The 12,315-nt window shown below is 38.4% G+C and overlaps 1 protein-coding gene across 1 annotated transcript in view; it reads right to left on the reverse strand.

Moving 5' to 3' along the window:
- Positions 1-11,854, reverse strand: part of si:dkey-225n22.4 (collagen alpha-1(XXI) chain) — an 83,692-nt gene extending 71,838 nt beyond the window's left edge. The window contains exons 1-7 of the mRNA XM_059326509.1: positions 11,776-11,854; positions 11,174-11,310; positions 9,824-9,943; positions 7,237-7,353; positions 5,958-6,144; positions 4,346-4,511; positions 3,324-3,546 (exon numbers count right to left, since the gene is read on the reverse strand). Of these exons, the coding sequence (XP_059182492.1) occupies positions 3,324-3,546; positions 4,346-4,511; positions 5,958-6,144; positions 7,237-7,353; positions 9,824-9,943; positions 11,174-11,310; positions 11,776-11,854 (1,029 nt within the window). The remainder of the gene's footprint in view (positions 1-3,323; positions 3,547-4,345; positions 4,512-5,957; positions 6,145-7,236; positions 7,354-9,823; positions 9,944-11,173; positions 11,311-11,775) is intronic.
- Positions 11,855-12,315: the final 461 nt, after the last annotated feature.

The following is a 12,315-nucleotide window of genomic DNA, read 5'->3' on the forward strand; positions in this document are numbered from 1 at the left end:
AAAAAAGACACAAAATGACTTACAAAGACATGAAAGTGATTCAAAAATAGACAAAATAGCCCAAGACTCCAGATAATGTTTGTGATGATGTTCTTCATTTTTCATTTGTTGGGCATGAATTTTGTTCCTTTCTTTTGTACAACACTCAGTACAGAAAGTGAACGAGCCGTGTCAGAGCAGCTTTGCAGAATGTTTATGAAAGAAGAAGATAGTGAGTGACAGGATTTGCAGTAAACATTTTACTGTATTGCAAATGAAAATGACTTACAGTAGAGTAAAGAGGGGAAAAAATCAGCTGTCATTCATTACTGTATTGTCAAATACACAAAAAGAAAAAGGAGCAGAAGCTGTGATCAATGTAATCTTTTATCCATTAGTTTTGAACATGAGGTTTTCTGTTTTGACAAACTGTGTGAAAGCAATTGAAAATTCACCAGTTAACATCTACTGTTTTGGTCTTGATTGAGCTTGTGTGTAAAAGGAGTTAAAACTAATTTTAAATGTGTAAAATGTGTGTATTTTGTGTCAAAAGAAGAAGAATTGTGTTAATTGTATCGCCCACACAGGCTGATGTTGTGGTAACTGTGTGAAGAGTTTTGAAAAAGCGGTAAAAGTATTGAACAACGGGTCATAGCGGTTGTGAAAAACTGTAGTGTATTATTGTATTTTGGAAGTGTGTGTCTGTGTTTAGTTACACTGGGTGATTTTGACCATGAAATTAACTGTTTGGGGGATTGAGTGTATCAAGTGTGATGTGCGTTAACAGTTTTGAAAACGTTTTTAAGGTTCTGACAAACGGGTCATAGCGGTTGTGAAAAACTGTAATGCAGCTGCTTAATCTTGCACCATTAATAGTAATTGTATCTTCACAATGGCAAGAAAGTTGATTCATGAATACAAGGAAAACATAAATGTCACAGCAGTTTATTTTGTGACAATGTGATTTATTCTTGACAGATAAATCACATGTATTGATCAATCTCTTGCAAACATATCCCTATGAAAATGAAACCACAATTAACAGGAGGATTGTGTCTGAAAACAAAATTATTTCAACTTTATCGGAGACCGTGTATAAAGATACATTTACTGAAAGTTTTTTCATGTATGAGACTAAACATGTCTCTGTTCAAGCAATGTTGGATATGAAAACAGTTATTAACTTGTCAAACCTTCCTTCACTCAGCCTCAGATTTCTGTTTTCGCATGTGTTTCATCAAATCTAATTTTGACAGTAAGACCAAAAATGTGTGTTCCCTAAATGCTCCGCAAATAGTTATGACGAGCAAGGTATTAAGTCCAAGAGCTCCTTTATTTTTCCATCACAATCTTTTTTTTTTTGTAAAAGTCAAACCATCCAGAAGGAGAAAGAGAAACAGAGCTGCTATTGTTTCATTGGGACTGAGCCACAGCCATCATTTCCAAATGACAAATCGCAGACTTCTACCATGTGCCACATCATACCACATCAAATCAAACATGTGCAAACACAAATTGAACATAATTATAACCCTGTTCAACACTCTAAGCTAAAGTCTAGGTGTGTTAGGACGGAGGGTGGTGGGAGTCTTTAGGAAAAAGCAGCCTGGTGTGTCCAACGGGATGTATTATTACCTTGTGCTGCTATGGAAACAGAGACATGCGCTCCAAAGACTACACATCCACCAACTAGTTTCCACTGGGGAAATCCAGTGGTTTAGAGTAGGAAACGTTTTCTTTGAGCCTCCTCCTGGCTTCCATCACATTACATCTTCACCGGTTCAGCTGTGTATTGAACTGAACAGGGGATGATGTTTGAATAACTGCTAGTTTGGCTTTCTGCAAGTCGTCCCAGTCAGGTTCATTCACAGAAACCAACGTGAACCCGACATTGGAAGAGACAGAGTACACTCTAATAACACAATGTGTTCTTTCAGGGACAGGAAAATAACGGTAGCACAGCACAGTGTTCTCTTTATATTAACCAAAATAAACTGCTGTGACATTTATGTTTTCCTCGTGTTCGTGAATCAGCTTTCTTGCCATTGTGAAGATACAATTACTATTAATGGTGCAGGATTAAGCAGCTGCATTAAGTGAGTAAATGGTAAATGGACTGCACACTGCAAAAAGGTGTTGTCTAAAAACAAGATAAAAACACTAAATCTGAGGGAAATGTTCTTGCTGCATGGACAGATAATTTACCTTGACAATATTTTTTAAATTAAGATTATTAGAAATTAAGATTATTGATCACATTGCAGTTACATAAATAAAATACACTGCAAAAAAGCCAACTTGTATTTTTTGGCCTAAAACAGTGATTTAATTTGGTAAATCTTGGAAATATAAATTACTGACATTTAGGGCAATAATGTAATTTAGCACAACAAAGGAAGCCAGTTGTCTGCTCAAAAACAAGTTGGTGAGTTGTTGTTACTTATATCTTTAAGTTGGGGTTCACAACAAGGGACAATAGTTCTGATAACTCTTATTTCTTTGTTGTGAAATTAGGTCATTAGCGAAAGCTAGCGGCTAACTGATGCTAGCGGCTAACTGATGCTGGCGGCTAACTGATGCTAGCGGCTAACTGATGCTAGCGGCGCTGCTTGTTACAGCTACAAGAGTAGCCATTAGCGTATCAATGCTAACTCAAAATTGTGGTCATAACATTAGCTGACATTTCATAGCGGCGTTACAAACATGCCAGAGAAATTCAGAGTTGAGCAAACTCAAAAACAAAACTTAAAATATTTAGTTTAATTGTCCAACTTAAAATTTTATCGAAGTTTGTTGCCTTCAAATTTTGAGTTCACCCATTTTTCTTTTTTTGCAGTGTAGAATGAATCATACAAGTTTAAATTGGGCTTGTTGGTCACGATAATCCCGCCCCAGCCAACCCTTTTTAAACATTTTGCCTCTATTTAACACTAGCAGAGTTACAGACAGGAAATGTGGGTCTGCCCGAGGTGGATAATGTTCAACAGAGGTTCTCAGCAGGCATCAAACTAAATATGTTACAACACAGTATACATCTTAATCACACATTTACCAGATGGACTGGTCCTGAATATTTTTAGCCAGAGGAACAATCCCTCTTCTCACCTCTGGAACTGAAACCTAAAGTGAAGCATTTGTCAGACTGAAAAAATCTTTGTAGCTGTGTCCAGAGGCAAGGCAAGGAGTCCTTTTTATTGAACTGAATTGGATTTACCAGCTGACAGAGATATATCAGGCATTTGGAAACGTGTTCATATTGGGAAAAGAGCATTTGTCAGTACTTGGAAATCAAAGCCCGGCCAAAAGTGGTATTGATCTGGTAAGGACATGAAACTCATACAAACCTCAAGGCCGGCTTTAAAGGTGACTCTCTGCTCCTTTTCTGTTACACTGGTGGTGGTGAAGATGACACTTTTGTCCTTCCCATTTAGTGTCACTGCAGCCTGGATTTCCTGATCCTTAGACAGCGCCCTCCAAAGGTCAAAGGTCAGCTTGCTCGAAGGCCCCTTTAGACGCAGGGTGGCAACGAACACATAGGATGGAGGGAGGCCCTCTGGGAAAATATCCCTGGTACAAGGAAGAAGTCAATGACTAAATATAAACCATAGCTGATCAAATGAAAAGCAAAATGTAACCAGTGTGAGATTTTAAAGACCTTTAGGTTTAGGTTTTATTTTATTTGCACAGTTAGAATTACATAAAATGACAAAAATAACATATAATGTAAAGTGCAGGGAGAGGCAGAAAACCCAGATGGGCTTATTTATTTAAAGCCTCCACCTAAAATTTCATAGTTATTAGAAAGTAATAAACTGATAATAGAAAAAGCAAATGTATAACATCAACAAGTTATAATGACAATAACAAAAACAATTAAAAACAAAAATGAACATGTGTGTGAATTAGAATTTTAAAACAGCAGTTAAATGAGCTTTTAGACATATTTTGAAGCATTTTACAGAGATGGAGTCCTTTGCCAGATGGGAAAAGGTATTCCATAATTTAGTCCCTCTAAATTGAACAATAAATTGACCTCTGCATGTCAGAAATCTTGGAGGATGAAGATCTAAAGATTGACGCGTTGAATAAGAGTGAATCTGAGAATTAAATTTAAAATAAGTCTTAAAGTGCTTTGGAAAGTTTTCATGATCAGAATATACCTTAAAAATAAAAACACATATTTGAGAAATATGGAGTGTAGTAGGAAAGGTGCTTGCCCAAACTATATTACAATATGAAAGATATTGATAAATTAAACTACAATAAAGTGTATGAAGACAGTTTGTAGTTACCAAATTACTAATCCTCTTAATTATACCAAGTATTAATTATTAATTATACCTTCATTATAGTCTCTAAACATTACCTGGTATTCTCAGTAATGTCTGTGGAGGCAGCCAGAGAGTAGGCTGCCTCAGACAGCAGAGAGCCAGGGATCTTCTTGGCTTTCTTCTCAATGTTCATGCCCACCATCAGCTCAAAGCCTTTCTCATCACGAGATGCCACTGGGATTCGTGTTGGACACACAGACTCTAGAAAGAAATGGTGATTTATTCAGACAAAGAAGTCAACCTCTTAATAGATATGCAAAACAATGATTTCATTTTGGGTCAGCTGTGTTATGTGGTGTTGTGCTGATTTGTATTTTTAATTCTCTGGATCTCACACAACAACAAAGTATGTTTCCAGGAAAAACACAAGTGCAGGCTCAGTTCAACAGTAAGCCATGGTGCAGAAATGGACCAGGCACTGGAACAGTCACAACTAAACAGATGCAGCCTTTATAATGTTATTGATTCCACCTTCCCCTTCCTGCTATTGCATGCCAAAATGTTCAAGTCTGTCTGCCAATTTCAGTGAGAAATAAGAACTGGTTGAACTAGTGTTAGCTAAAAAGATAACCTGCATGATAACATGGTAAATTAAAACATTTGACAATATTTGTTTTCCCACAAGTGCATGAATATAATTTATAATAATATATATAATAACATGATAGAAAATGTTCTAACTTTTTTTAAATTTTACAACTTGTTGTCAGAGGAGCTTATGTGTTTATGTGTATTATACACATAGAGCAAGACAACATTAGCAATCAGTGGTAGTCTTGTTTCTGGTAGTCTTTTTGAGTCCATACACTGCAAAAAAGGTGTCTAAAAACAAGATAAAAACACTAAATCTGAGGGAAATTATCTTGCTGCATGGACAAATAATTTCACTTGACAAGATTTCTTAAATCAAGATTATTATATCTAGAAATTAGCTGAATTAGCTGAAATGTTGTACACTTAAAATAAGAAATTAACTTTTAAAACAAGATATATTAAAGCTGCGAGCAGAGATGAACTGGTCCGAGCAGAGTGCACTGCAAATTATTTGTTTCTTACCAAGATTTAAAAAAAAACTTTAGATTTAGAAGTGTTAGATAATTTATATTGTTTTAAGAGTTCATTTCTTATTTTAAGCGTTCAACATGCTTATTTCTAGATTTGACAATATTAATACTTTCTTGCTTTAACATGTAGCTGATACGTTTTTGACCTTATACAACAGCTACTTAGCGTTAGTTGCTAACTTTTTATTTGCTGTTTGGTGCAGGTCAATTAGCAAAAAGACTTGATCCCCCGTGTGTTTCAGTGTTAAGTAACACTGAATTTATTGTTTCAAGAAAATTTGAAATAGGAATTCAAATTGGGAAAACACTTCCAAAACCAGTTTTCCCTTCCACTTTGCAACTCCACAGTCAGGAGAATTGAGGAAATGCTTGATAATTGTCACAATTAAATTAGACTTTGGATTCTGCCACTTCCAAAAGCTTGACTAAATTGAGTGTGATATCACTGCCATTTTTTGTGAATGTACCACACTAAGGCTGATCCTGGATTACGGTAATAGAAATTGAAATCGATTGATTTGAATTGAAATTGTGATAACCGTTATAAACATGCGAAGGACATAAATAAACTAGATATCCCAACCTTCACAGAGCTTTTGCTCCATGGAGTCTCGGATACGGTCGATGGTGGTGTAATCTTCGGCATACAGGACGTAGTCGGATGACGGCCTATTGGCAATGGATACCAGCTCCGAGGTGGTGATCTCACTGCCAACTCCAACAGCGAATACTGTTATACCCTGAGCTCGTGCCTCCATACTGGCATCCACCTGGAGAAACATAAGCTGTCAATACAATAAACAATATAACAGCAACAGCTTTCATACTCTGGATACCCCATGCTGGATAGAGTTTCTGTATTGAGGTTCTATGGTTGAGGGAACTCCTGTCAATTAATTTCAGGCGGCAACCTCCGGGTCTGAGCAAGGAGGCAAACCAGGAAGTGCCTTAAGCTGCATTCTACCGAAAATTCCAGCAGGGGGCGCTAAGTTTTTCAGTCCATTCATTTCAATGCAAAATTTGAAAACTTCTCACTTGATATATGAACACTATGGTCTCAATCACTAGTAAAAAATCTTCTTCAAGACAATTTCATGTTAATAGTTCTAATAATGGCCCCATTTAGAAGAAAATAGAAGATAAAGAATCATATGATTTGGGGCGTGGCTACCTTTGATTGACAGGTGGCTAACAAGGCAAGCCGTCATCAGGAGAGAAGCAGAACAATGCAAATCCATGGCAACATGTCAATAAAGTTATATATAACGTTTTATAGATATAAAAAAGGACGTTCACCGGTTTGGTCTCATAACTTTGACCCTTTCACTGTATTTTCACTGAATGACTGTTTATTTGGACGTTTTGTTCAGTAAAAATGTCTTGTTCAGCGTTTGGTTGGACTAACAGACACTCCAAGGAGTCGCTGCTCAGTTTTCTGAGATCAGTAACATACACTTTGTTTTTTATGTTTTGCTAGCCAAAACTAACATCCCAGTTAATGCTCCAGTTAATGCTAACATGAATTAGCAGCAGCTTCTCTCAGTCAGGTTGAGGTGTAGAGAGGCTGTAGTCAGTGATCAGATCCCTCTCCTCCTCCACAGTCCAGATATGGTCTGCTCCCCGTATCGGAAACAAGATGGCGACGCAAGATGGCGACGAGTGTAACGATGAACTCGATGCTTCCAACGGGCCACAAACCAATGGGTGACGTCACGGTGATACGTCCATTATTTATATACAGTCGATGATTAATTCACACTGCGACACATCTGAAGCTCCTTGATTGTGCTATTATGAGGGCTAGCTAAATAAACCTGACTTGGGTTAATTTAAGCGCTTGAACACAGCAAAGTGACATTTACCACGTCATCCTGGGATTTGCCGTCCGTCACCACCACAGCAATGCGGTTCTTGACCTGGCTGGGTCTCTGGGAGGAGGCGAACACGTGATTCACGGCAAACTTGATGGCCCTTCCAGTCTGCAGAACAGAGAGAAAACTGTCACGACTTGGTGGAACGAATGAAAAATGCCATGATGCTGTGAGAAACCATGTGTGTGAACTGGTATGTTCGCCAGCTGCAGCACATCAGAATACAAATTAAATTATATAAACACATAAAAAAAGCCTTTAAATATCCATGGGGAAAGTAAACAGAATAGAACAGACAAAGGGATGGATATGTATTTATATTTTTACAACAGAATGTGATGTAAAGCAGAGCAACCCAAAGTTAGCGTGTCTGTATGTTTATTGACATTTTCTTGTGCTTGTGATGTTGCTGTGTGGTCACGTTGCTGCAGATGTACCTGTGAGACTGAATATTGGCAGCCTTGGACCTGCCTAGGTGAAGTCAGCCTCTTAATAACCAGCCTACACTTTATTCATTTCTCATTAGTTTCTTATGGAAGTAGTGAAGATTTTAATAGGACATTTTAGGTTTGTTTCTCTCATGCAGGTGCCCCAATCAACCAGTAGTAATTAGTGCAAAAAGGTTTTTGGAACACGTCTTTCGATTAAAAATATGGCAGAAGTAACTTTGAATTAACAGCTAACTCTTCACTTTGTTAATGAAATAAACAGATATTAGTTGTGCCTGTCTATTGTCACAATCCACCTTGCTCCTGAAGATTTGTTTTTGTTCCATATATTCATATCGGTCATGTCATTTTGCTTTCCACCTTTGAGATTCTTCCCTTCCAGTTCTGACTGTCTGCCCTGCCCCTCATCTGCCATGTACTCACCTTTCCCCGCTTCCATTAGTGAGGTTATGGGGTTATGTTACGTAATAAGACCTAAAAAGTTTTGTGTTGGGTTTCGGTTGTGCAGATCATTTTTCCAACCCATGAAACCAGTTATTCTGTTGTTATAGAGCATCTGTGGACAAACTGTTTATCAGACTGCAATTAAGAACCTCACTCACCACTTCACCAGCCTGCTGCTGGGCTCATTTTAGATAACCAGTGTAGCATTAAAGCATTATGGAATCAGCCAGCTAACTAACTAGCCGCCTAATGAGTAAAATGTAACAGTTTACCCACACACTTGTGTCTCAGTGTATGAAAGCACACAGTTATTGCCAGATGAGTGACAGTTCATATATTTCAGCTTGTATTTACAAAAGACTGACGTTTTTCCAGTCATTTGGATATTCTTTTTTTTATGATTCAACTTTTATTGAGTTTTTATTTTTTTACAAAACCAAACTAAAAGCCAGTTTAAATTTTTTATTTTTAAAAGTCCAAGATAGGTCAAATTAGTCCATGCTCAATATGTTAAACTGTCTTAACAGGAGCCAACCACCACACTATTGCACGTCTATTCATTGTCCCATGTGAAATTCACTGTCTGCAGGTAGTCTTCTAGTACATGTCCCTGTAATGAACCCAGTCCACCTCCACCTTCATTTCCATGCCAGTCCCCCAAGAACAACCAATGATCAGTGTATGCAGATACATTTTAGCTACCCTGTAAAGAATATAGTCTTAAAAACATTCCCCATTTCTCATTATATTTATCAATATCATTTGTTATACTATAGGATATCCCTTCAAAAGCAGCTACTTTGCCTAACTCTGTAAGTCAGTGTCATTTGGATATTCTTGTGTTGTAACCGCCACCCAGTACCACCCATTGTGCTGCACCCTGCGTGCCTTTGGACTCTCAACTTGCAGATCTTTTTGTTGCAATAAATCATTGAACTTTCTCTGCTTCATCCTCATCAGTTATTCTGCGTTGGGGTCCAAGGCTGCAATTTCCTGAGACTTTGATATTTATGCCATAATTATTTATGTATTGAGTATTTAAACACTTTGATTTCATCCATTGGCTGCCAATTCATGAATGTGGCCCTATTTTTGGGCAGCATAATGACCAGGGCAAGCAGCACTCCAACTGTTCAGAATTGTTATATATTCTTATAATATCTGCATACAGATGGATGGATGGATGGATGGATGGATGGATTAGATTGATGATGGATGGATGGATGGATGGATGGGTGGGTGGGTTGATGGATGGATGGATGGATGGATGGATGGATGGATGGATGGATGGATGGATGGATGGATTAGATTGATGGATGGATGGATGGATGGATGGATGGATGGAAGGATGGAAGGATGGATGGATGGATGGATGGATGGATTAGATTGATGATGGATGGATGGATGGATGGATGGATGGATGGATGGATGGGTGGGTGGGTGGATGGATGGATGGATGGATGGATGGATGGATGGATGGATGGATGGATGGATGGAAGGATGGATGGAAGGATGGATGGATGGAAGGATGGAAGGATGGAAGGATGGATGGATGGATGGATGGAAGGATGGATGGATGGAAGGATGGAAGGATGGATGGATGGATGGATGGATGGATGGATGGATGGATGGAAGGATGGATGGATGGATGGAAAGAGTTGTAAAGAGAAAACATGCTGTCCTACCTGTGTGTTTCCTCCCAGGTAGCTGATGCTCTGTATGGCCTGGATGAGCTCTGCTCCTCCCTGGTGTTTTCCCAGAGGAATCTCCAGACGAGGAGTGTCGCTGTACTGGATCACAGCCACCTACAGCACATACAAACAAAGCTATGTGTATTGTAGTGTAGATTTACTGGTGCTCTGTGGCACTTGAAATGGGCTAAATTGCTAGAATAATGTGCTTTTTATCAAAGCTGGCGACTGACACAGAAAAACAGTGTTGATAGTAATGAGACTGGCCATCAACATACTCTAAGTGTATGCTAAATACAAATGGAAATGACTGTCCAAGAAACACAAGTCATGCTCAGCAATGGCTGTTGTAGTCAAGTCCATTTTTAGTCTCAAGTCCAGTCTTAAGGCCGTTTTTATTCCACTTTGAGTGTGTTTGTTGTCCAACCAGGGCGAGCCAGGACTACCAGGCACAGGCGGACTTGTTGGGCCCCCAGGACCAAAGGTCAGTGCAGACTGTAGCAGTACTAGGAGACGAGGTGGAAGACACACTACATGCCCCAAATAAACAGACATCCTCACATTACACTCCTTGACTGTTCAACATTTCATTCATTCTAAAAGCCAGCATGTGCAATGTACCAGCTGCAGTAATATTACTACTCACTGTAATTGCACTGCAAAAAAGGTGTGTCTAAAAACCAGATAAAAACACTAAATCTGAGGGAAATGATCTTGCTGCATGGACAGATAATTTCACTTGACAAGATTTCTTAAATTAAGATTATTGAATCTAGAAATAAGCATGTTGAACGCTTAAAATAAGAAATAACTCTTAAAACAAGATAAATTATCTAACACTTCTAAAGCTAAAGTTTTTTTTATCTTGATAAGAAACAAATAATTGTCAGGTCACTCTGCTCGGGCCAGTTCATCGCTGCTTGAAGCTTTAATTTATCTTGTTTTAAGAGTTAATTTCTTATTTTAAGCGTACAACATGCTTATTTCTAGATTTAATAATCTTAATTTAAGAAATCTTGTTTTCTTGTTTTCAGACACATCTTTTTCGCAGTGTATTTGTCTTGGCGAAGTTGTTCCTAGCAGCTGATTTTGGATCAGTTGTACAGAATGTTGCTTGACTGTCTGATTCGAACAAAACGATACACTGCATTAGTTTAATGTAAGAAAATAGATCAATCTTGTCTATAGATAGACTTTCACTGTCCATCCTATCTCCCTTGCATTGGTCTTGGTCTTAACTGCCCTTGAACTTGATCCTGACTCAGACTTCACTGGACCTGGTTATGGACTTGACTTGGTCTTCTACAGCCCTGTGTTCAGAAAACAACACGTGCTTGGTATTACCTGTGAGTAAAGGGAACTGATGTCAAATTGGCTGGTGATGTTGATCAGCCACTGCTTGGCCGTGTCAAAGTCAGCGAAGCCAACACTCCATGAGCCATCAACAATATAGACCAGGTCATTCACAGCTGTGCTGCAGCCTACACACACACACACACACACACACACACACACACACACACACACACACACAAAGAAAAACAGAAATCAAAGACAAATATCTTCTAAATATCTAAAAATGAAGATATATTAACTGAAAATCTACATTCCCGACTCAAGAGGTCCATAATTTATATCATCCTAAATAATCTCAGACTGTACGTTGTATGCTAGTGTTGCTGCACTGTAAAACCCAACTTGTTGTTTCAACTTAAATATCTGAGTGTCCATGCTGCGAAAGAATTTTATGTCAAGACAACAAAGACAATGGAGCTAACTCAAATTAATCTAATATTTGACTCAATATTTTAAGTTATATTGACTTTTTGCACAGATCTTTGTTGTATTGAAAAGGGAAAATTAGTTATGATAACAGACATGCAATATTGGGTTTGCTTTTTACAGAATACACATTATTGGGCTCTATACAACAGAGTCATCCCTACCTGCTCGGACGTCATCCTCCTCTGCAGCCTCCAGGGGAGTCATGAGCAATATTGCACTCCATAATGACCACAGCAACATGGCTCCGTCCAGTCCCACCTGGCTAAATTAGTGTTGAAAACAACAGGGATTTCAGCAATGACCTCGTGATCTTTTCTCTAGCTTCCATCAGGCCAAAGTTTCCAACTGACCAACCCTTTAGTCCATGATAATATAAGAAATGGACAGAATTTAATGGAATTTGTGTGTCTGGTACCCCCCAAGTTTTTCTTGCACAGAAAACGTGTAGTACAACAAGTAAGTGGAGTACATTTGCTGCATCCTGGGCTTACTACTGCTCAAGACAACTGAGATTGGTTTAAAGAAATAAAAACAAGCTGGAGTGTTTTTCCCAACATCCTAGAATGATAATGGGTACAGCCAGACGTTTTCTAGTGCTGACACAGCTCTGTGGAGACAGGGCTGGGAATGCAATATTATTTTCATACACAGGTTCCTGGGTGTAATACATATTACATCATCTAGGGGCTTCAGACTTACGC

Source organism: Centropristis striata, chromosome 23 (assembly GCF_030273125.1).
Source record: "Centropristis striata isolate RG_2023a ecotype Rhode Island chromosome 23, C.striata_1.0, whole genome shotgun sequence".
Taxonomy (NCBI): domain Eukaryota; kingdom Metazoa; phylum Chordata; class Actinopteri; order Perciformes; family Serranidae; genus Centropristis; species Centropristis striata.